Source organism: Lissotriton vulgaris, chromosome 9, assembly GCF_964263255.1.
Source record: "Lissotriton vulgaris chromosome 9, aLisVul1.2, whole genome shotgun sequence".
In the NCBI taxonomy this organism is placed as follows: Eukaryota; Metazoa; Chordata; class Amphibia; order Caudata; family Salamandridae; genus Lissotriton; species Lissotriton vulgaris.
The window spans coordinates 127,757,282-127,782,972 of NC_141697.1; the positions used below are offsets into that span (position 1 = coordinate 127,757,282).

General features: G+C 47.2%; 1 protein-coding gene across 2 annotated transcripts in view; it reads left to right on the forward strand.

Annotated features, from left to right (window-relative positions):
- EXD1 (exonuclease 3'-5' domain containing 1) overlaps positions 1-25,691 on the forward strand; it is a 995,593-nt gene that overhangs the window by 704,472 nt on the left and 265,430 nt on the right. The window contains exon 10 of one of the 2 annotated variants that reach the window (XM_086937165.1): positions 1,174-1,320. The exons of the other annotated variant lie outside the window; for it this stretch is intronic. Within the exon in view, the coding sequence (XP_086793291.1) occupies positions 1,174-1,320 (147 nt within the window). The remainder of the gene's footprint in view (positions 1-1,173; positions 1,321-25,691) is intronic. 2 annotated transcript variants of the gene reach the window in all.

The following is a 25,691-nucleotide window of genomic DNA, read 5'->3' on the forward strand; positions in this document are numbered from 1 at the left end:
TGCAACTCGGGATTCCAACTGGAAAATCAACATTGCGCCGAGAATTGGAGTGAACAAACAGCGTGATGGCAATGCTGCATGCTGGGAGACGCAGTTCCAAGGAGGAAGCGTTGTGACTCCATGCCACGTTTTGCTGGGTACCAAACACTACTTCAGCGAGTTGGTTGTTATAAATGGACACACTGTGGGACTGAGTGTAACAGAGGCACTATGGAATACAAAAGGGCGTTTGAAAAAGGATTACTTCTAAAACGCGTCATGCCCAGATTCAAATAAAGGTGTTTTTGAACAATCCCTCCGTGTCGCCTCAAATCTGAATCGTCAGAGGAGGATTGGCTGTGGATATATATATATATATATATATATATATATATATATATATATATATATATATATATATATATATATATATATATATATATACACACACACTGTGGAATAGGAATATAAAGTATCCAGAATTTAGAATGGGTGTCTAATAACTTGTGTTATTGTTCCAGTTTACTGAAACGGTTTCATAATTCTGTCTTAGCCTGTGGCATTTTTCTGGTTTCAATACACACTTTTTTAGTTCAGATCTTTTTAAAGAAGATTTTGGATTAACAGTTTGTAATGCTAACAAAAATAACAAACATTCCCAACTAGAGTGAAGTTTGTTCAAAGCTGCCTAATTCTGTACCATTTCGGATAGTGGTGCAACAGTAGTTCCTTCTTATATTCCTATCCTAGTTCCTTCTTATTTTCCTGGTAGGCTTTAAAAACATATGAACTATATCAATTTCCAAAATAATTCAGCTGTAGAATAGACTGTGAATGTGTTTCAAGTAGAGTATATAACATTTAGGGCTGTAGCACACAATGATGTCCACAGTTTAATGTTGTTACACTGAATGTTGTGGTTATGTTACACCTATATGTAATCGGGGACTAGGAGTTTGTTTTTATTCCTGAATGAGTTGCACAATCTAAATTTGGAATACATGTATTTGCATCTCCCCCAAAAACGGATATGATGTATATGCAATTTTGTTTAGAAATATTGAATCATCAGCTGTGGTTTAAGCATTGTACAAGTGCAACTGCTGGTGTTCTTGTCCTAACTTTATCAGGTTATTTGCATTACGAGTACCAAATTACCTTTTTTTTAGCAGAGTTACTTTTTCTTCGTTTCAGGTGGCTGATGTCTTTATGTTTTCAGTACAAACAGGTGGCTTCCTTCCAGACTGTGTCAGTACCCTAAAGGACAGCTTGGTTCGCCACCTTGGAATGTCACCTTCTCAGACTAACTTCTTTGAGTATAATAGGCAACAGGATATCCATGTAAGTTTTGTCCGGGTTCACACTGGCCTAGTATTCAAAGACTACAACAACGATCTCATTATTTACTTACTAAATGTTTTACGTTGGTTGGCGCAGTGTATGATAGCTAGCTTCAGTATTCCTTTATATGCTTATTTGTACCCTACGTAATTGCTAAGAAATTGAATGTCTCCTTAGTATGCATTTCCTTCACTAGATATCAGTACGTAGATAAGTAACTAAGAACAGTTTTTCAGTCCAAGATTAAAATATAACGCAATGGATCAGGTGTTCAACTCTACCTACATACATGGACCAAGGGGTAGATCACATCATTCATTTTCTGAGAGACTACAATTGAGCTTATATTGTTGCTAGTTTAATATAGACGTTACAATACGATCATGACGCGAGAGGATTATTTTCACCCATGTTCTTTCACAAAGGTAATTTAATTCAGAAAAGTCTTACTATGTAGACTTTTTGTCCAGAGTTACTTAATATTGTCTTAGCACCCTGTGTGGGTTTGGGAAACCAAAAACCAATATCCCAGCCCAGTTGTTAGGAAGATTTTTATCACAAAATCTATCTAGGGGGTAGAATATTTCTGGTCCTGTTTTTGACTGTGCTTAGTCCACATGTTTACCCATGTTGAACAGACATTTGAAAAGCCAACAGGTCTGACCCTTAAACAAAACGAGTTTTTGAATTTGCTAATGCTTCTATGCATTGCTGTTAGCTAATGCCAAAAGTGGGCGGTCTGTTATTCACAGCACTTGTGCATGCATCAGTTGCCGTTTTTAATTTACCTTTCCATCATGGCCGATAGCCATTTTGGATTGGTGTATTACAGGTTAAATAGTGCACAAAACCAAAAAGCAAGCAGTCTGGTACCACGTTCCAGCTCCTGTTGCATTGTAAAAAATAAATTAAAACAATTTGAAAAACAGTGGCATAGAAGGCAGGAGGGGGAACAACAGACCGATGAGAAGAGGGAAAGTAGCAAATAAACATACCACAGTTTTGCTCAACAACTGAAAATAAAATAGACCTCTTCACAAACAAGCGTTTGCAAAGCTAACAGGACTGGCTTTTGGCATAGCTGCGGTACAAGTCATTACTAGTCGTCCTTCTCGAGTCAAACTACATCTTGAAGCCTTTAATAAAACTATTGCCCTTTAAAATTTTGCTAGATGTCTCTCTTAAGTCACAAACAGCTGCATATATGAATGTTATTGCTGATTTTCGTGAGGCTTGCAAGTTATTCACAGCCCGTAGTACCTTTAAGTTGTTAGTAGATATCCCTGTATGTAGCCAACAAATTGTACTAATTGCTGAATGTATGAAGATCTGAATAAGAAAATTAAAGAAAACTGGAAGAATTAGGACTATATTCTATACTTTGGCACTCAGGAGAATTACCTATGACTGTTTGAGCATTGCCTCCTTCCTTTGTAGTGTGGTGGCCATTTCATCTCCTTGGAGCACCGTACATAAGAATTGTCTGGACTTACCCCAGTATTGGAACTTTCATAGATTCCCATGCGTTGTATCATTCCCCGTTGTCGAAATGGGAGCCTCAGTAAATAAAAAGTATCATAACCATAGGTACAAAAGAGAAAACTAGGCCTAGGCCTCATCTCATTTTGTAGCATATCAACCTCTTTGTGTAATAGAGCCCAAACTTTCCACAACAACCAATCGGAATAGCCTCACCCCATAGAACCTTCCTGAGAGAGCCTCAGAGCCTCAGATTTTTCTACTGCACGTTGTGCTAGGGAGTCTCCACTGAGCTCTGCTCAGTTTTCCATTCCATTCAACATATTTCTTCAACTTTTCATATACAATTAAACTATGTCTGACAAGGAAAATAAGGCTTTATTCAGTTCCCGTGCGTCTTGTGGGAAAAAGAGGCTTTTTGTAGAAGATAAGCAGGAGAGCTGTATTTATTGCTTATACCCGGACCACAAGGCCACAGACTGCAAGATTTGTAGAACCTTCTCTACAAAGACATTGCAAGACAGGGAGGGCCGGCTTCTGACCTGGCTTCAGAAGATGAAGACTCGAAAGGAGGTGCTCTCATCGGATGAGGAAGATTCTACATCTATGTCTTTCTCTAAGAGATCCAAGAAGAGGGGTAGGTCTTCTCCCTCTACTTCAGCCGAGCCCCCTATCAAGGCCCCTCACAAGATCTCTGAGAGGGCTAGTCCCATTAAATCTCCTCACGAAAGTGAAAAGGAGAGGCTGGGACAGGCTGTTCAAGGAGACGGCCACGAAGGACAAAAAGGAGGTTTCTATCACTTCTCCTCCGTCCAAAAAGGAAAAAACTGTCGAAATTACTCTGCAGTTACTCCAGGGACCATGCCTGAGCGAAAACGGCGTCCGTCGACGACGATTACTTCTCTTAAAGTTTCAACTATTTCATCGACTCAGTCGACGGGACCGTCGACGATGGCGGGGTCAACGTCAACTACTCCGTCGGCGTTTAAGGTACCTGGTTGTTCGACGACAATGACTACTTTCTCGTCGTCGATGGTGGTGTCAGGGAAGGTGCTTTCGACGGCCTCGTCGACGACGAAGACTACGTCTTCGACGACACTAATGGTGATGACGACGAGCTCGACTACGAAACCGTTGACGATAATGCCGCCGACGACAAAGACTCCGTCGATGAGGTCCAGTGTGCCGTCGACGATTCAGTCGACGACGGTGGCACCTATGACGACGCCGTGGACAAGTCAAAAATTGCAGTTTCCATTACAGAAGCTGAAAATTACACCAAAATGACGTCTCCTAGACTGGTTTCGTCTCTTCCACCATCAATGCTTCTGGATGACGAGTCGGATGAGGAGGAGGAAGTTGGAGGCCATTATGGGGATGCCTACAGTCCCTCAGATTTAAATGTAAAATTGCAAGAGACTGACAAGTGGAGAAGTGTGGCTCAGGGGTTAGAGGCGGCAGACCCGGAAGCTGAGATCGGCCCTGGACCAGGGTTCAATTCCCCGCCTCGGCGGGTCTTGGGCTCAAAAATTCCACGGACTCGATAATTCTCGCTCCGGTGCCTTCTCGACTCACGGGTTCACACTCTGTGACTCTGGGCAATAGCTTGCTTAATCTCCACAACGGCCCCTCGCGGCGGGATGCCTGGCTTTCACCTTGTGGATACCGTGCCGGGGTTATCTCACAGGGGAATACCAGGACGGGTTCCCTAAGCAAGCGCTTAGATACCGACCTCGGTCAGTGATTTGCGCTATATAAATACATGTACATTTACATTTACATTTACAAAGAGGAATACTATGAGCATGCGTGTGAACAACAGGTGCATCACTATGTTCCTCAAGAGCGACGTCCTCCAGGTTTGGGCCAGGACATGGTGGCCTTGCCGGCCTCTCTAGTCTCTGATCTACAAATGATGCTGCAGGACTACAGAACCAGGTTTCCATCACAAACTACAGTACAGCCTGACCGACCTCCAAGTCCGGTGCTGCCACAGGCGCAGCCAGTTGTCATGCTACCTCCTACACAGGTGGTACCTAGGACACCACCAGTGGTAATACCAGCGGTGCTATCACGGACAACTGACCCTGAGCCAACCAATACCGTTCTGCAGGATACATCTTCCGATGATGAAGTACATGCAGATCCTTTGACTGATCCATTGCAGGACCCAGACTTGGATCCCGGTGACCGTGGATTGCAAGATCCGGACGCCACTGGACGGGATATGTCCGTGTTGCCTCCAGCAGATATTGGGGGGATTCCATAACCTCATGGCAGGAGCATCAAAGAGGTTCGGACTGCCAATTACAACGGAGCAGTCCGACTGTTTCCTGTATGATTTCAAAGAACAATTCAGAAAATCAGTCAGATCCATAATTGAACACTTGTGGGATCATGCAGAATCCGGCCACTGTCATCCCTGTTCTTCCCTGGCTGGAGAAGAAATATAAGGCTCCGGATGGCAGCCGTGCGTGTCTTCTTGGACAACCTAAGCCTCTTTCGGCGATCTGGCAGGCCGCACAAAGCAAATCTAAAAACCCATCAACGCCTCCGGACAAGGACGGTAGGCGCTTGGATAACGTGGAGAAGAGGTTTTCTTCCATGGCCAGCTAGCTGTTCGAGCAGCAAATGCTCTAGCCTTTCTAGGCAGATACGACTGCCAGATGTGGTGTGACTTCGAGCCATTTGTGTAACAACTGCCAGACTCATCAAGGGAAGAGGCCAGGAGAGTTCTGATGGAGGGAGAACAATCATCCTCCGAAGTAATTGATTGTGCTATGGATATAGCTTCTACGGCTTTTCGTGCCTTGGCAGGGTCGGCGGTGTTGCGCCGTCAGGGCTGGTTGCGAGCCACCTGGTTTCGTCAGGAGGTCCAAAACAAGATCCTGGACCTCTCATTTGACGGTGAGATGCTTTTCGGTAAGCATGTTGATGATGCCCTGCAAAGTATAAAAAAGGATACTGACACGGCTAAGTCCTTGGGATCGTTGAACTATCGAAAGGTCTCATTTAAAGGAGCACGAGGCAGAGGTTTCTCTTCTTATAGAGGCAACAACCAGCAGAGGTATTCATTGCAGTCTTCGCAGTCTTATAGGACTCAATACTCGAACCAACACCAGGGCCAATCGGCGTCTTCTTGCCAATCTCAGAGAGGGCGTCCGAACCGCCAAGGACGCGACAAAGCCAAGAGACAATAGCGGCCTCCTTGCTCTTTCCACTGTTCCTCCCCTCCCAGTCACATCAGTGGGGGGCAGGATATCTTTTTGTCTGGACAGCTGGAAGAGTATAACATCGGACCGGTGGGTCCTGAATATTGTTCAGAGTGGCCATACGTTTGAATTCCAAGATCTTCCTCCAACAAGAGCTCCAGGCGCCAACCGCACGAAACATCTGGGACTGTTACATCTCGAAGCCCACCATTTATTCATCAAGGGTGCAATAGAGCCGGTACCTCTCTCTCAGAGGGGCAAAGGCTTTTATTCCAGGTTCTTCCTGGTTCGGAAAACAGCAGACACTTGGCGCCCCATATTAGACCTACGAGAGCTCAACACTTATCTCATCAAACAGTCTTTCAGGATGGTTACTCTCCAAGATATTCTTCGTCTACTGAACCCAGGCGACTATTTGGCGTCTCTGGATTTAGAAGATGCGTACTTCCACGTACCGATACACCCAGCTCACAGACAATATTTACTCTTCACAGTAGGAAAGAGCCATTTCCAATTCAAGGTGCTTCCGTGTGGCCTTCGGTTTGCACCACGGATATTCACAAAGGTGTTGGCACCAGTGGCGGCTTTTCTCTGAAGACAATCCCTGGAAGTTTTCCCCTACTTGGACGACTGGCTAGTCAAAGCTCCATCTTTCAAGGAAACTTCCCAAGCCGTGTCAACTTGCATCCAATTGTTCAGTCACCTGGGCCTTCAGCTCAACCAGAACAAGTCCGTTCTGCGAATCTCCAGGTCCACATGATTCCTTGGGGCCATTTTAGACAGAGAGCAATGCACAGCTCGTCCGTCAGACGAACGTCAGCAGAAATTGATAGTCTCGGTGCGCCAGGTGCTGAAAAAGCAATGCCTTTCAGTACGACTCTACAAATCCCTGCTCGGGTCGATGTCATCTTGCATACCATTAATACCGCATTGCAGGTTGCGAATGCATCCTCTGCAGGAGGAGCTAGACAAACAATGGTGCCAAGCAGAGGGCTCTTTCAAGGACAAGGTGTTGGTAACGCCAGAAATGAGAAAGGCATGCGAGTGGTGGCTGGTGAAAGACAACATCGCAGAAGGGCTGACATTCAGGATTCCACCATCTCCTATGATCATGACCACGGATGCCTCCTTGGAAGGCTGGGGAGCAGTGCTCCGAGAGCTTCAAGTCAGGGGACACTGGAGTCCAGAGCAACGCCAATGCCATATAAACTTTTTGTAGCTGACGGCCATTCGGTTAGCTTTGCAAGCTTTCCTTCCCTGAGTTCGGAATCAAACCGTGCTGGTCCGGACGGACAATACGACGCCATGCACTACGTCAACAAACAAGGAGGGACAAGATCACAAACTCTGTCCAAAGAAGCTCAAAGAATCTGGGATTATGCGATTCTTCACAAGATCAATCTGCAGGCCGAACACCTGGCAGGTTCTCTCAATATCACAGCGGATGCTCTGAGTCGCCAGACAGAGGTGAATTACGAATGGGAATTGAACCAGTCCATCCTGGAGGGTGTGTTCTCGGTCTGGGGAACACCAACCATAGACCTCTTTGCGTCTCCGGAGAACCCCAAATGCCGGTTTTACGCAAGCAAAGTTCACCATCAGGGATCTTTGAGGAACGCACTTTCGATTGCCTGGTACGGCGCATTCTTTTCCGCTTTTCTGCCAATCCCCCTCATACCACGGGTACTCAGGAAAATCAAGGCGGAGCCATGCAAGATGATTCTCATTGCACCAGCGTGGCCCCGGCAGTTCTGGTACACAGAACTCCTACTCTCCCAGGATCATCCAATTCGCTTGCGACATATTCCGTCCCTGTTATCGAGGGATCAGGGTCAGGTGTTCCATCCGGATCCGAAGTCACTACACTTGACAGCGTGGCTCCTGAACACTTAGTTCCGTCATCTGACTCTTCCTAAGGAGTGTAGAGAGGTTTTGTCCCAGGTTCGAGCACCAAGCACTAATAAAACATACAAGGCAAAATGGAAGAGGTTCTGCCTGTGGTGTCAAAGACAGGGTCTCCATCCTTACAAATCTCTGCCTCATCAAATCTTGCCTTATATACTATCATTGGCTAAATCTGGATTGGCACATTCTTCTGTAAAGGTGCATCTTGCTGCCATATCGAGGTTTTGGCGCACTTCTTCAGGCCCGTCCCTATGGTCCTCTTGAATTAATCATTTTTTGAAAGGCTTGTTTCGGATGTATCCTCCAGTTCGCCCACCTCCGCCAATTTGGCAGCTCAACCTAGTGTTGGCTCAACTCATGAAAGCTCCGTTTGAGCCGGTTCATAAGGCGGACTTGAAATTCCTGTCTAGGAAACTGGCCCTCCTCTTAGCGCTAACATCAGCTAGAAGAGTTAGTGAGCTCCAGGCACTTTCAATAGTGGATCCTTTCCTTCAATTCAAGAAAGATGTGCTTATCCTTCGCACCAATCCGAAATTTATCCCGGAGGTGCCGTCTGAATTCCATTTGAATGAACCCTTGATCTTAAAGTCATTTTTTCCTCCGGCGGAACGGACATTACATTCTTTGGACGTTCAAAGATGCTTGAAATTCTACTTAGAACGCACTCGGTCCATTAGAAAGTCATCGCAATTATTTGTGTCCTACAGCGCACCATGGAAGGGGTTTCTTTTAGCAAAGAGTGGAATTTCACGCTGGATCTCTAGTGCGATTCAATTCTGCCATCAGGAGGCGGGCAAGCCCCTGGACAGAAAAGTCTGTGCACATTCCACAAGATCTGTTGCATCGTCGGTGGCTCTTTTCTCTGGAGTCGCTATCAAGGACATATGCAGGGCGGCAACGTGGAGCAGTACACATACCTCCACGAAGCACTACTGCCTAGAGTCCGCAGGACGGGATGACGCTGCTGTTGGTCAAGCAGTCCTTAGGAATCTTTTTCAATGAGGTGAGCTTTCCCTACAATCCCTCCATCCTGATAAGCACATTTTTTGGTATCAGCAATGTTTTATTTCTTGTTTACAATTTAGCAAAGTATGCTATAAGAATTGTCATATGTTTATGTGATGCCATGTATCTAACAAAATGTGCTTTGGTGATTTACTGCTAGCTATTCTGATACAAAGCATGGGAATCTATGAAAGTTCCAATACTGGGGTAAAAAAACAAGTTACTTACCTGTAACTTTGGTTCCCCAGTATTGGTAACTTTCATAGATTCCCATGCGCCCACCCTCCTTCCCTGTGAAAGCTCGGCCTTTTTAAACAGAGATAGTGGCCTTTTGCACAACTGCTACGAAAATCTGAGGCTCAGGTTTTTAAATCCCTTGCCAGGGTGCACTTTCTCCCAAAACCTTATAGTATTGTAATTGCATTTATATAGTGCTAACTACCCCTGACGAGGCGTCAAAACTCTTTTTCCGCGAGTAGCACTCTACTCCGGAACTTAAGAAGGATTAGTGTTGAATTAGTATAGTGAAATATAAAAGTAATTTGTGTGGTGGATAGGTTAGTCAGGTATTTTGATTCAGGATAGCGGAGGGATAGAAGAGGGAAAAAGGTTTGCATTTATATAGTGCTTGCTACCCCGGCAGGGGTGCATACATGGGCACTAGAACATCACAGGGAGAAATGCAGCTCCTTCCCACGTGGTTAGGATTGGAGTTGTGCTTCCGTAGAGCTGCAGAAACTTTAAACATGCCTATTTCGAAGTGGAATACTCTGCTAAAATAGTTTCCATTGATTTCAGGCTGAAAATAAATGATTATTTCTAAAATAAAGTGCTGCAAAAATGCCGCTAAATTTCAATATTTGTGACGCTAAATTTGCTAATCCATGCAGAAATATCCTGGGGGGTCTGAAGTAGGGATCAATCTAGTTCTAGACGAACGATGTTGGCACGTTCATTGTACGTTGTGTCAAAACGTCCGAACGCCAAACAGCGAGATGGTGAGGAATGGCTGTTCAAGCAGGGTCGACCTGATGCTCGGACCCTTGTGATCAGGTTGTCCCATTGTTTCAGCTGGGGCACATTATTAATCGATAGAAGATTTAGGTCTTACTCCAGGATCTGCGGGCCTTCGAACAAATCTGCCTTTGGTGCTCCCTTCACTCGTAAATATTACTTTTATAAATTAGAAAGTTACGTTTTCAGCATCAAGACAACTTGTTTATAATAGGCATAAACTTTTTGAAACTCAGAATTGCATGTACTTTGTTGCAATGAAAGCTAACATTCTTACACATTTCAAACAGCAAATTTTAACTTGCCCCAGTGTTGGAACTTTCATAGATTCCCATAGCTTGTATCATTCCCCGTCATCGGAATGGGAGCCTCGGTAAATAGAAAATACCATAGCAGTAGGTACGAAAGAGAAAAAAAGTTCTAGGCCTCATCTAGTTTTGTAGCATATCCACCTCTTTTTGTAAAAGAGACCAAAAACTTGCAACGACCAATCAGAATAGCCTCACACCATAGAACCCTCCTGAGAGACCCTCAGAGCATCAGATATTCTACCGCATGTTGTGCTAAGGGAGTCTCCACTGAGCTCTGCTCAGATGTCTTTTCAACTTTTGGATTTCAACTGTATTCTCTTCAGGAAGCTGTTTTCCCCTTGTGTCATCATCAGACAGGGAGAAAAAGGCCTTTTTAGAGCTTGTGCTACCTGCTGTAAAAGGAGGAGTTAGGTGAATGACCCTCATAAAGATGCCTGTATCCGGACCACAAGTTCTAGGTAAGATGAACATAAGGGTCCGTGAGAGCCGTCTTTTTACCTGGTTCCAGAACCTAAAATCTAGAACAGATCCAGTCTCTAGTATGACCGTGATGAGGCCTCGTCTGCTGAGTCTTCGAGAAGATCTGAGAAGGAATACGATCTCACCCTGTTTCTTGTGAGCAGCGCACTCAAAACGCCTTCAAAAGATCTCCCATGGTTCTGACAGGCGCAGTCCAACTAAATCTCCTCACTGAGGTGTAAAGTAGAGGAAGAGACTTACGAAGGAAATTCCTCAAAAAGCCTCTAAAAAGACCTCCCGGGGGTCTGACAGGCGCAGTCCACCTGAATCTCCTCACCGAGGTGTAAAGGAGAGGAAGGGACTTATAACAGGAGAAACTGGTGTGAGGGAGTCTAGCTAAAACCTCCTCTCTTCCTTGTGAGGAACGACAGGAGAAAAAAGTCTCCATCGTCGACTAAGATGACAATATTGATGACGATGGCCGTGACGACGACGACAGTCGATGGCACCTTCGACGACTACCGTGTCGGACTACCGCGTCGACGACAATGGCAGTGTCGACGACAGCGTAGACGACGACCACGTTGAGGACGATGGCTGTGTCGACGACGACCGCGTCTAGGACAATGGCAGTGTCGTCGACAGCGTCTAGGACAATGGCGGTGTCTACGTCAGCGTCGACAACAATGGCAGTGTTGTCAACGACAGCGTCGACGACAATGGCAGCGTCGACAACGACAATGGCAGTGTCGTGGACGACAATGGCAGTGTCGACGACGACCGCGTCGACGACAATGGCAGTGTCGACGATGACAGCGTTGACGACAATGGCAGTGTTGACGACGATGGCAGTGTTGACGACGATGGCAGTGTTGACGACGATGGCAGTGTTGACGACGATGGCAATGTTGACGACGATGGCAGTGTCTAAGACGGCATCGACGGCAGTGTCGACGACGACGGCAGTGTCGACAACCGCGTCACCGACTATGGCAGTGTCGACGACGACAGCGTCGACGAGGATTGCAGTTTCGACTACAGCGTTGACTAAGATGGCAGTGTCGACGACGACAGCCTCGGCGACAATTGCAGTGTACACAACACCGTTGACGATGACAGTGTAGACGATAGCGTCGACGACGACAGTATTGACGACGATATCTACATCGTCTACGACAACCATCCACGACCGCGTTGATTGATATATTTAACCCCTTCGGTGCTCATGACGGAACGGTTCCGTCATGAGTCCATAGGTTCTTTAGAACCTTCAGCACCGCAGAGGAATTCGCGCAGCACTGAAGGCGTTAAATATATAAATATATATATATATATATATCAACACAAACATCCAGCGCTCTCTTTCAGCAGTATCAGAAAGTATAACACAGGAACCATGGCCTCAGTAAGTGATGCAGATTTAATGCAGATACAACGTCCGACGCGCTTCGGAGTAAGCCTACTCCTTCTTCACGGGCAAACTTTGCATGTTTCAATGTGAATAATAAAGTAAAAAAACATATGTCACGTGATAACAACATAAACAAAAATAAACAAAATACTTCGCTCTTTAACCAATTTTCAAAGCGGTGTAAGTACTGATATTTAGAAATGACTGAAAAGTGTGTTAGTGAAACATAAAGACATATCAAAGCACGTTGTAAGAATGCAATTATGCAATACATTTGTAAGCATTTTTAAAGCCCATGCTTTGTATGTTTGCGTGAATTATCTTTACGGCCCTAGAATCAGGTAAAACATAGCATCTGCCATTCATGCCCAGGTTTAAGTGTTTATGCAAACAACAATTTAATTACAATGATAAGCATTTAAAATTAGTTTACATTAGTGCAGCTCTGCCGAGAGAAGGTTCGAACCTAAGACCTCAAAAGAGTTACACTCGTGGTGGCACAGCTCCGTAAGCTAAATAACTGACCGCGTGTTGACGACTGGAAAATAACCAGAAAGCATGTTATGTCAACGTAGTGCAGTGAACCAATACTGCCCAAGTGGGCTAACAATATAATAAAGTGTAAGGCCAAAGCTTCTATTGAGTTAAAGAAAAATTATTGCCCAAGTGGGCCAAAACCATGTAACTAGGTAGCTTGATTCCTTGATATGGAATCAGTCATTAATCATGTCTCCATAGGCTGGCAAAAGCTTATCTTGATTTCAAGTACAGAAAAAATGTTGCCCAAGTGGGCCAAAACCATGTAACTTGGCAGCTTGATTCTTCAAGAAGAGTTCATGCTCAAAGAGTCAGTCATTAATCAAGTCTCTGTGGGCTGGTGCTCGGATGAAAGTCTGAGATTCTCCTCAGTCAATGTTGGGTAAGTACTTGAAACACCTAAGACAATGATAAAGGCAAAGTCCTATTAAAATCCTCATAATTGAGGAAACGCACAAAATTCTAAAACATCATACAGAAGGTGGTAGCAGCAAAGATTCTTAAGACATGGTAATTACTGGTTCAATGTAAATGTACTGACAGTTCTTCGTCCATGTTCAACCCATGGGGCGCCATGGTGTTGAACCTTATGATAAATTTGGACTCTAGTTTCCTGAGTTCAAGAAGTCTATTTCCACCTCTCTTGTTCGGGGGGACACAATCAATGACGGCAAATTTCACGAGATTGGCATTGCTTTTATGATGCTCGTGAAAGTGCCGAGCTACAGGATAAGTTTTGTCATTCTTACCAATCGCTCTCAGGTGTTCTAATACCCGCTCCTTCCCCTTGTGGATGGTACTCCCAATGTAGTATTTTGAACATGGGCATTTTAAAGTATAGATGGCATATTCAGTATTGCAATTCAAATGTTTTTGTATAGTCCATGGAGTTTCATTGCTGCTAAATTTAAGTGATTTCACACTACTACTAAATTTGCAGGCCTTGCATTGGTTGCATGTAAAGAAACCTTTGACAGCATTGACTTTTGGGGTGGGGAATCATATTGCTGCACAGTTGGTCACGTAGGCTTACTCCGAAACGCGTCGGACGTTGTATCTGCATTAAATCTGCATCACTTACTGAGGCCACGGCTCCTGTGTTATACTTTCTGATACTGCTGAAAGAGAGCGCTGGATGTTTGTGTTGATTTAAAGGGGGTGGCTACCCCTGCCGTGAGCCCGCCGACACAGAGGCAAAGGACCAGCTACAACTCTGTGTTCTATACATATATATATATATATATATATATATATATATATATATATATATATATATATATATATATATATATATATATACTACAGGAGAAGAGATGAAGTGCCTCATGACTCTTGAAGTCACTTCACCTAGCAGGATGACCCCTCAATTACCTACGCACCTCCTGCAAGGAGAGGACTTGGATGAGGTTGGTCCTTTCGGTTATGCCCATAGCCCTTCGGAGCTGCACGTTAAGTGCCACAAGAAAGATTCTAAAGAGTGGTATGAAAAGGAACAAGTTTATAATCCTCTACAGGACTACCATAGAGATTGTTAAGGAGAGTATGATCTGTATGCCGCCCTCCATGTTTTCGGGCTTGCAGTGTTTGCTATCGGACTTTAAATGGAGGTTTCCAACATCAACTGCAGCTCCGGAATGGGACTCCCATTGTGCTGCCCTCTGTCTTTCACACCCCGGGTACCATCACTGCCACTGCAAAGAATAGAAGATCCTCCACCAACTACTCCTATTATTCATCAGGATGCTTTCGTTGATGACCAAGTGTATACGGATCTTCCAGACCCGCAGGCGAAGTGGGATCTACCTGAGGATAGCCCTGCTTGCCTGGTAAACCAGCCTAAACCGGGCTCTGCAATTGGATATCCCAATGCTTTCAAAGCTGGCAAAAGATAACATCAGTACGGTTGATTCTGATTGTAGTTCATGTTGGCTATTCTCTGGAATTCCAACATCAACCACCATCCAAAGCCCCGCGGGCCACCGAATCAAGGCATCTTCATCTTCTACATCTAGAAGCTCATCAACTACTCCTCAAAGGAGCGATGAAACGGGTCTCTTTCCCTCTCTCTCAACGGGGAGATGGTTTCTACTCCTGGTTCTTTCTGGTTCAAAAAAACCGAGAGAAGTGGCATCCTATTTTAGATCTGAGGGAGCTCAACACCTATCTCATCAAGCTCTCATTTCAGATGGTATCCTTACAGGAGATTCTGCGGCTCCTCAATCCTGGAGGTTACATGGCCACCCTAGACCTCGAGGACGCATACTTTCATGTCCCCATCCACCCAGCGCACAGGTAGCTTTTTACGCTTTACAGTAGCCAAAGGCCACTTCCATCTCAAAGTCCTGCCTTTCGGACTCCGATCCACGCCTTGGATATTCATGGCCCCAATCGCAGCATTTTTCAGAAAACAAACAATAGAATTGTTTCCTTATCTGGACGAGTGGTTGGTGAAAGCACAGTCTTCTCAGACAGCATCGAAAGCAGTCGAAGGTGTATTCAAAATGTAGGAGAGTAGGGTCTGCAATCCTATGATCACCCCAGATTTTTTGCTTTTTGCTTCACTGGTTTACACCTTCCCTGGCTGTGGGCCTGCCAATCAGACCCACAGCCTAGCTGTTCTCTCACTAAATTGACACGTGTACCTTAGGTGCATTTACCAATTGGTACAGGGCCACCTTATCAGACCTTGTAACTCAGGGCATAGGTGTACCCAGGGCCTACCAGGGGCTGCAGCATGTATTATGCCACCCCTGGCTGGCCATCTAAATCTGACACAACTGGCTGCACGACAGCTGGGGCAAGGTGGTGTAATCACCCTTTGCTTTATATATAGTATACCTATATCTAACCCTAAAAATGGACACATAGATTCCTATCAGTCACTCCTATGGCAGGCCTTAACAATCCTGAAGGCAGAGTGCTTGGAATCATGTGAGATGGTGCTCTGGCATGAGGTGAGCCCGTTTGCAGCTTGCGGAACCAAGTCCTAATAGCTGTTCCATGATAACGCATACCATATACTCTTAAGTGCATTATAATCCTCGCGGTTATATGCCAACTCTGGTATCGCTTTATCAAAACATGTCGAGTAAGGTGTCATACGAATTGGAATACTAACCCCTCGCCAATTCTGGCGACGGGGTTAGCATTCCACCCTTCTATAGGGACACGACATGTATGTAACTGTGAACCCCGGTTAAAGTTAACTCGAGCCTCAGCATCACAAAATGGATGCTGCCACCACAGACACAAGTCTGACCTCCTGCTGCTGGGAGTCCTTCCAGCGAGGAGAGCTTGGACAAAGGGTTTCCTGTCAGGGGCGGTGCTAGCACCATCCCAGACAGGGTTTTGTGTATCCTGGGTAGGCAGGGCTTTAGAGGAAGGTGACTGCAAGTGGCACCCCGGTGCTCACTATGCATAGGCCGGCTGGAACCAGTTCCAGGGGCACACCAGCCCCTGAGCTGGGGAAAGTCCGGCATGGGAGAGGGGTGTAACCACCCCCCTTCCTGGTCCCACCCATGGGCAGGACCTAGTCGCGTACCAGCCCCTTTCCTTAGTATAAAGATAGGAGCGGGCCCCCTTCCAAATTTTCTTTGAATCCTGAAACTACTTTCTACGAAAGGAACTCAAGACTTCTTCCTAAGATTTCTCCCTTGTGACTAAGGAGTAGTCACCCTGCATCTGCGGGCACCAACTAAGCAACCTGCGGTTTGCTTCACGTCCTTTCTCCGGAATCCGACCGACCAGCACGACGAGACCCGGCTTCCCTGGCACCTCTGACCTCAACCTGCATCATCAGCTCAGCTGAGATTCGTGGGTGTGACGAGACCTCGAGGGACCAGCAATCTTCAGAACTGCACTAAGCTTATCCAGCACGACCGCCGAGGGATCCTCGAGTGAGTGCTTTGGGGTTCGAGAAGCCCTAACCCTGAGCAGCTCCAGCACCGAAGTCCAGCCCCCCAGCATCCACGAGATCTGCGTGGGGCCCTTCTGCTCTTTGCTGCTCACCGCGTTGTCCGGCTACTTGCCTGCTGGCTTGTGGCCCTCCTGATGAGGCACCACGACGACAACACCGCTGGTCTGGTTGCTCCAGACTGGCCCTTGCTCCCCTCCAACAGAGGAGCACCCCGGACCCTCCTGGTCCGCTCCAGATGCCATTTTGAGTCCACCGCGTGGGCTTGCATTTGCCAAGACTTGTTGCCCCAATCCTGGGTCCAGCGACGTCGACAGCAGATACCTTCGTGGGACAGCTCGCACCTCCATCCTGGTCGCCGACAACGCCTCCTGGTCCGAGAGACTGCAGAGCCCAGCGTCGCCCACTCACCTGGTCGAGGTGACTCCATCCGGTGCCATCCTGGTGCCCATCTAATCACTGGCTAGTGATTCAGAACTTGGTCCCCTCTGCTTACAGGTATCCTCCATCACCGATCCAGGCTTGGATCCCATCGAACTTCATCACTGGTCGCCTGCCAGCAACTTCTTCTTTCAGGCTCCATAGACTGCAACGAGGATTCCCGACGTCTTTCCAGACCTATGCAGCCGCAGCCCCTGGGCTAGGTAACCTGAGCATTCCGGTGCTCCAGCATAGCTTAACTATCCAAAGGTCCAGATCCTTTTTCGTTTCAGCTCTACCTAATCGGATTTGTCCGATAACACTAACTTTACGAAATCTAGCATCCATAGACTTTGTCCCGCATCCCGCGTGAGAATGCACACTCTGCACCCGATCTACCTAGGCCTCCTGCTAGTAATCTGAAGGTTCAGTAGTCCAGTCCTAGCGATCCTAAAGCCTATTAGAGTAGTACTTACCTGCTAGTAATTTCGCATTCCACTTTTAGAGTATATGGTTTTTCGTGCCCCTCGGGCATTTGTGTAAATTGTGCGACTTTGAGTATTTTCATAAGAGTTTTGTATTGTGCTTAGCGCCCTGTCCTCATAAAGAGTCCAGGGTTATTGTGTTCTAAATAAATATACTTTTATTTTCATAACAACTTGTGTGGTGTCCTTTCACTTGGTGTTCAAGGGGTATATGTGATGGTATAACAGCTGGCTTAACACGCCCTCTAGAGTCTAGCCTAAAGACTGCTCTTGTCCATGCTACTAGGATAGCTGGTCTACGGTTGACTTACAACCAATCATCAATAAGGGTTGTTTGGACTGATACATAGTGATCACTAGAATAGTGAGCACTGCATATCAGGCCAACTTCTCACATTGGTGAGCAGCGGTTGGGATTTGAGCTTGCTGTTTTACCACACGTATCCTAAGAATATCATTTGAAAGATCACATAAGTACCAAGGTACATATAACTTAGCTTAGAATACTCTGAGTTCTACTGAACCAGCTGTTGTAGTTCAACAGGGCTTAGCACACTCTGACTACAACTCTTAGCAAGGGATCAGTAGCCAAACAAATAGTGTAGGTAGGTGCATCACTTAAACGACACTAAAAGCATGTCGGACAAAGGAGGGAACTCAGAAGCCCCCCTTGAGTCAGTGGACCCTCCACAGGTCACTTCACGATATGCAGCTCTTAGCTTCCAGGAGATGAGACAAATCTCTACATCCAGGAAGCTAAAACAGGGTTCTAACCCTACAATTCCCTTTCTGATTGGTCTCTTAGAGACTTATGATGCCAGAAGGACTGCTAACACAGATCCTTCTAATCCAGATGGGAACATGCCCCCCTTAGAGGGAACCCTTGGGGACCCTGACCTCAACCTCCATGCAGCAGTTAGTGAAGGGGAGGAAGAGGATCAGGAGTTGTCCGGGGATGAGGCAGACAAAGGTCAGGTAGAAGTCAGTAGACTAACCAGGACCAACTTAAGCAGGCATGAGAATGGATTTGGGGGACCCCCAGGGCCACTCTCAGGCAGGCTTAACATTGGGAGTGGACGAGTTAGATCTCTATCCAGAGGCTCTAACAGATCCATTCGAACCAATGGCTCTCAGAACTCTTCTCACAGAGGGATGGCATCCCCTCAGAGAAGAGAGCATGAAGCTAAGATGAGGGAAGTCAATCTGAGGATTGAAAGGGAAGAACTTGCCTGGGCCACAGAAAGACTTGCCCTTGCTAGAGAGCAAAAGTTGAGTGGGCTAGATCCCACTGGTGGCAGCATTTTACCTAGAGAAAGGGACAGGAGTTTAGACACTAGACACCTGAGTAAGATAGTGCCCCCCTTTAAACAAGGGGATGATATCCACAAATGGATAACTGCTTTGGAGAGGGCCTGCACTGTCCAGTGCGTCCCCCAGAGTCAGTGGGCAGCTGTCTTGTGGCTCTCCTTTGAAGGCAAAGGTAGAGATAAGCTCCTCACTACTAGAGCTGAGGATGCTAACAATTACCAAGTCCTGAAAAATACACTGATAGATGGGTTTGGCCTAACCACTGAGCAGTACAGGTTGCTGTTCAGGGATACCCAGAAAACTCAGTCTCAGGATTGGTCTGATTTTGTGGATTGTGCCACAAAGGCTTTGGAGGGCTGGTTGCTGGGCAGTAAGGTTACTGATTATACAGGATTGTACAATCTGATCATGAGGGAACAGATTTTAAACAATTGTCAGAACCAGTTGTTGCATCAGCACCTTGTTGACTCAGATCTGACCTCTCCCCAAGAATTGGGAAAGAAGGCAGACAGATGGGTCAGAACAAGGGTTAAGCAGAACCAGGGCGGTCAGAAGAAAGCAGACCAAAAGGGTAATACTAAGAATGAGCAAAATGACCAGAAGTCTTCGACAGGCCCCCAACAAACCAAAGAGGGTGGGGGTCAGGCTTCACAGCAGAAAAAGAAGACTCAAGAAGGCCAGTCTAAAAGGTGGTACCAATACTGTAAAAGTAAAACTCACTGGTTTAGTGAGTGCACCAAGAAAGGAGGGCAAACTCCTGCCACTGCAGCCCCTAAGGCACCTGCACCCCCTAGTACAGTCAGCAGTGGTAGTGCACCTCCCAAGGGATTAGTTGGGTTAACCTTGGGATCTGAGGGGTATGACAACTTAGTTGGCACACTCACTCAGGCTGTCCTTGTCTGTAAGGGGATATAGATATATCCCCTGATGCAAGTCCCAATACTTTGGGCAAATACAGGCAGACACCTTTTATAAATGGAAAGATGGCTCGGGCCTATAGGGACACTTGTGCCAGTGTCACAATGGTGACACCTAACTTTGTGGACCCTGGACAGATCATACTAGGTACAGACTACCTAGTGACCAATGCCAGCAATGTCACTACCCTCCATAGTATGGCAATTGTGGCTTTCTCCTGGGGAGGGGTAAGTGGCCAAAAGAAGGTTGTTGTTAGTTCAGACCTCCCAGTTGAATGTTTGTTGGGCAATGATTTGGAGTCATCACTATGGTCAGAAGTGGAGCAGAGGACTCACATGGAGATGTTAGGTGTGCCAGCACATGTCCTTGCTATGACTAGGTCACTGGCCAGAAGGTGCCCCAGTGAACAGGTGCTGGATCCTGGAACAATGGACCAGACACCTTCCAAGAAGAAGAGCAGTAGGGTTAAGGCATTGCCTTCCCCCTTGCCCCAGGTTGAGGATCAAGTCTCAGAGGAGGCTGACCTACAAGAGCTGAGGGAAACTGAGCCTAAAGAACTTGAACCTGATCAGGTTGAGTTTCTGGGTTCAGGGGGACCCTCCAGTGAAGACCTGGGGAAGGCACAGTTAGACTGCCCTTCCCTTGAACCCCTCAGACAGCAGGCTGCTGCTGAGGCTGCAGGGAACGCCACAGGTACCCACAAGGTATACTGGGATGATGGACTCCTGTACTCTGAAGCAAGAGACCCCAAGCCTGGTGCAACCAGGAGGCTGGTCGTCCCCTTGTCACAGAGAGGTTTCCTTCTTACCTTGGCCCATAAGATTCCCCTTGCAGGACACTTAGGCCAGAATAAGACTTGGGACAGACTTGTCTCACACTTTCACTGGCCTCACATGAATGAAGATACCAAGGAGTTTTGTCGCTCCTGTGTCACTTGCCAAGCCAGTGGTAAGTCAGGTGGCACAACAAAGGCCCCCCTTATACCAATGCCTGTGGTGGGGGTGCCCTTTGAAAGAGTGGGGATTGACATTGTTGGTCCAATGGAACCCCAGACAGCATCAGGGCACAAGTTTATACTGGTGGTGGTGGACCATGCCACCAGGTATCCTGAAGCTATTCCCCTTAGGACCACTACAGCACCTGTTGTGGCAAGAGCCCTAGTTGGAGTGTTCTCCAGAGTGGGCTTCCCTAAGGAGGTTGTCTCTGACAGAAGTGCAAACTTCATGTCAGGATATTTGACTGCTGTGTGGAAGGAATGTGGGGTCAACTACAAGTTCACTAGACCCTATCATCCACAATGCAATGGGCTTGTTGAAAGGTTCAACAGGACCCTAAAAGGGATGATTCATGGACTACCTGAAAAGCTCAGGCGTAGATGGGATGTCCTGATACCCTGCCTTTTGTTTGCTTACAGAGAGGTCCCACAGAAGGGGGTTGGCTACAGCCCTTTTGAACTTCTGTATGGGCATCCTGTGAGAGGACCCCTGTTATTTGGTGAAGGAAGGATGGGAGAGACCTCTCAAAAATCCTGCAACCAACATAGTTGACTATGTACTTGGTCTCCGCTCCAGGATGGCTGAGTATATGGAAAAGGCTTCTAAAAACCTTGAGGCAAGCCAAGAACTCCAAAAAGCTTGGCATGACCAAAATGTTATCCTGACTGTGTACCAGCCTGGGCAGAAGGTGTGGGTGTTGGAGCCATTGGCCCCAGCAGCACTCAAAGACAAATGGTCTGGGCCCCACACAATCATTGAGCAAAAGGGAGAGGTCACCTACCTGGTGGACCTTGGAACTCCCAGGAGCCCCCTCAGGGTGCTCCATGTGAATAGGCTCAAGGAATATGTCGACAGGAAGGACATGAGCTTGCTCATGGCCACAGATGAGGGACAAGAGGAGGAGAGTGACCCTCTCCCAGACCTGCTCACTCAGAACCCTGATCCTGATGATGGGTCAGTGGATGGTGTTGTCTTTTGTGGCAGCCTCTCTGAACATCAGCAAAAGGATTGCAAACAAGTTCTTCAATCCTTTAGACATATGTTCTCTCTGACACCCAGTCAAACCAATTGGTGTACCCATGAGGTTGACACTGGTGACAGTCTGCCAGTTAAGAGTAAAATCTACAGGCAGCCTGATCATGTCAGAGACTGCATCAAATCTGAAGTGCAGAAAATGTTGGAGCTGGGAGTCATTGAGCCCTCAGATAGCCCTTGGGCTAGTCCAGTAGTTCTAGTGCCTAAACCTCACACCCAGGGTGGTAAGAAATAGATGAGGTTCTGCGTAGACTACAGGGGCCTCAATGCAGTCACTAAGACTGATGCCCACCCAATACCAAGGGCAGATGAGCTTATAGATAGATTGGCTTCTGCCAACTACTTAAGCACATTTGACCTGACAGCTGGGTATTGGCAAATCAGGTTAGCTGAGGAAGCCATGCCCAAGACAGCATTTTCAACCCCTGGTGGGCATTATCAATTTGTGGTAATGCCCTTTGGTCTGAAAAATGCACCTGCCACCTTCCAAAGGCTGGTGAATCAAGTTCTCACTGGGCTGGATGACTTCTGTGCAGCATATCTTGATGATATAGCTGTCTTTAGTTCCACCTGGGAGGATCACCTGGTCCACCTGAGGAAAGTGTTAGAGGCACTGCAAGCAGCAGGTCTCACTATCAAGGCCACAAAGTGCCAGATAGGGCAGACACAGGTTGTATACCTGGGCCACCTTGTAGGTGGAGGCCAGGTTCAGCCACTGGAGAGCAAGATACAATCCATCAAAGATTGGGCTCCTCCAACCACCCAGACTCAGGTTCGAGCTTTCTTGGGCCTGACTGGTTATTACTGGAAATTTGTCAAATTATGGTTCAATTGTGACACCACTTAATGACCTGACAAGCAAAAAGATGCCAAAGAAAGTTCAGTGGACAGCAGGCTGTCAAAAGGCATTCGATGACCTAAAGCAGGCCATGTGCACAGCCCCTATCCTAAAGAGTCCAGACTACTCCAAACCATTCATTGTCCAAACAGATGCTTCTGAGTTGGGTGTGGGAGCTGTTCTATCTCAGCTGAATTTTGATGGTCATGACCAGCCAATTGCTTTTATTAGCAGCAGAAGGCTGACCCCCAGAGAGAAAAAATGGTCAGCTATTAAGAGGGAGGACTTTTCTGTGGTTTGGGCCCTGAAGAAACTGAGGCCATACTTGTTTGGCACTCATTTCAAGATTCAGACCGACCATAAGCCCCTCTTGTGGCTAAATCAGATGAAGGGTGAAAACCCCAAACTGCTTAGGTGGTCCATTTCCCTACAGGGGATGGATTTTACAGTGGAGCATAGACCTGGCACTGATCATGGCAATGCAGATGGGCTCTCCAGGTATTTCCACTTAGAGCAAGAAGACCCACCTGGTCAAGGTTAGTTTATTGTCCCAAAGATTGGGAGAGGGGGGGGGGGGTCATGTAGGAGAGTAGGGTCTGCAATCCTTTGATCACCCCAGATTTTTTGCTTTTTGCTTCACTGGTTTACGACTTCCCTGGCTGTGGGCCTGCCAATCAGACCCACAGCCTAGCTGTTCTCTCACTAAATTGACACGTGTACCTTAGGTGCATTTACCAATTGATACTGGGCCACCTTATCAGACCCTGTAACTCAGGGCATATGTGTACCCAGGGCCTACCAGGGGCTGCAGCATGTATTATGCCACCCCTGGCTGGCCATCTAAATCTGACACAACTGGCTGCACGACAGCTGGGGCAAGGTGGTGTAATCACCCTTTGCTTTAGATATAGTATACCTATATCTAACCCTAAAAATGGACACATAGATTCCTATCAGTCACTCCTATGGCAGGCCTTAACAATCCTGAAGGCAGAGTGCTTGGAATCATGTGAGATGGTGCTCTGGCTTGAGCTGAGCCCGTTTGCAGCTTGCGGAACCAAGTCCTAATAGCTGTTCCATGATAACGCATACCATATACTCTTAAGTGCATTATAATCCTCGCGGTTATATGCCACCTCTGGTGTCGCTTTATCAAAACATGTCGAGTAAGGTGTCATATGAATTGGAATACCAACCCCTCGCCAATTCTGGCGACGGGGTTAGCATTCCACCCTTCTAGAGGGACACGACATGTATGTAACTGTGAAGCCCGGTTAAAGTTAACTCGAGCCTCAGCATCACAAAATGGATGCTGCCACCACAGACACAAGTCTGACCTCCTGCTGCTGGGAGTCCTTCCAGCGAGGAGAGCTTGGACAAAGGGTTTCCTGTCAGGGGCGGTGCTAGCACCATCCCAGACAGGGTTTTGTGTATCCTGGGTAGGCAGGGCTTTAGAGGAAGGTGACTGCAAGTGGCACCCCGGTGCTCACTATGCATAGGCCGGCTAGAACCAGTTCCAGGGGCACACCAGCCTCTGAGCTGGGGAAAGTCCGGCATGGGAGAGGGGTGTAACCACCCCCCTTCCTGGTCCCACCCATGGGCAGGACCTAGTCGCGTGCCAGCCCCTTTACTTAGTATAAAGATAGGAGCGGGCCCCCTTCCAAATTAGATCATCTTTGAATCCTGAAACTACTTTCTACGAAAGGAACTCAAGACTTCTTCCTAAGATTTCTCCCTTGTGACTAAGGAGTGGTCACCCTGCATCTGCTGGCACCAACTAAGCAACCTGCGGTTTGCTGCACGTCCTTTCTCCGGAATCCGACCGACCAGCACGACGAGACCCGGATTCCCTGGCACCTCTGACCTCAACCTGCATCATCAGCCCAGCTGAGATTCGTGGGTGTGACGAGACCTCGAGGGACCGGCCATCTTCAGAACTGCACTAAGCTTATCCAGCACGACCGCCGAGGGATCCTCGAGTGAGTGCTTTGAGGTTCGAGAAGCCCTAACCCTGAGCAGCTCCAGCACCGAAGTCCAGCCCCCCAGCATCCACGAGATCTGCGTGGGGCCCTTCTGCTCTTTGCTGCTCACCGCCTTGTCTGGCTACTTGCCTGCTGGCTTGTGGCCCTCCTGACGACGCACCACGACGACAACACCGCTGGTCTGGTTGCTCCAGACTGGCCCTTGCTCCCCTCCAACAGAGGAGCACCCCGGACCCTCCTGGTCCGCTCCAGACGCCATTTTGAGTCCACCGCGTGGGCTTGCATTTGCCAAGACTTGTTGCCCCAATCCTGGGTCCAGCGACGTCGACAGCAGATACCTTCGTGGGACAGCTCGCACCTCCATCCTGGTCGCCGACAACGCCTCCTGGTCCGAGAGACTGCAGAGCCCAGCATCGCCCACTCACCTGGTCGAGGTGACTCCATCCGGTGCCATCCTGGTGCCCATCTAATCACTGGCTAGTGATTCAGAACTTGGTCCCCTCTGCTTACAGGTATCCTCCATCACCGATCCAGGCTTGGATCCCATCGAACTTCATCACTGGTCGCCTGCCAGCAACTTCTTCTTTCAGGCTCCATAGACTGCAACGAGGATTCCCGACGTCTTTCCAGACCTATGCAGCCGCAGCCCCTGGGCTAGGTAACCTGAGCATTTCGGTGCTCCAGCAGTTTTGTATTGTGATTAGCGCCCTGTCCTCATAAAGAGTCCAGGGCTGTTGTGTTCTAAATAAATATACTTTTATTTTCATAACAACTTGTGTGGTGTCCTTTCACTTGGTGTTCAAGGGGTATATGTGATGGTATAACAGCTGGCTTAACACGCCCTCTAGAGTCTAGCCTAAAGACTGTTCTTGTCCATGCTACTAGGATAGCTGGTCTACGGTTGACTTACAACCAATCATCAATAAGGGTTGTTTGGACTGATACATAGTGATCACTAGAATAGTGAGCACTGCATATCAGGCCAACTTCTCACACAACTCTTCAGTCATCTGGGACTTCAACTCAACAAGGAGAGGTCAGTTCTCTGTCCTTCCAGGTCGGCCAAGTTTATGGGGGCTGTTCTGGAGCCAGCTTGTTGCAAAGCTTTTCCATCAGAGGAAAGGCAGCAAAAACTGATAACCTC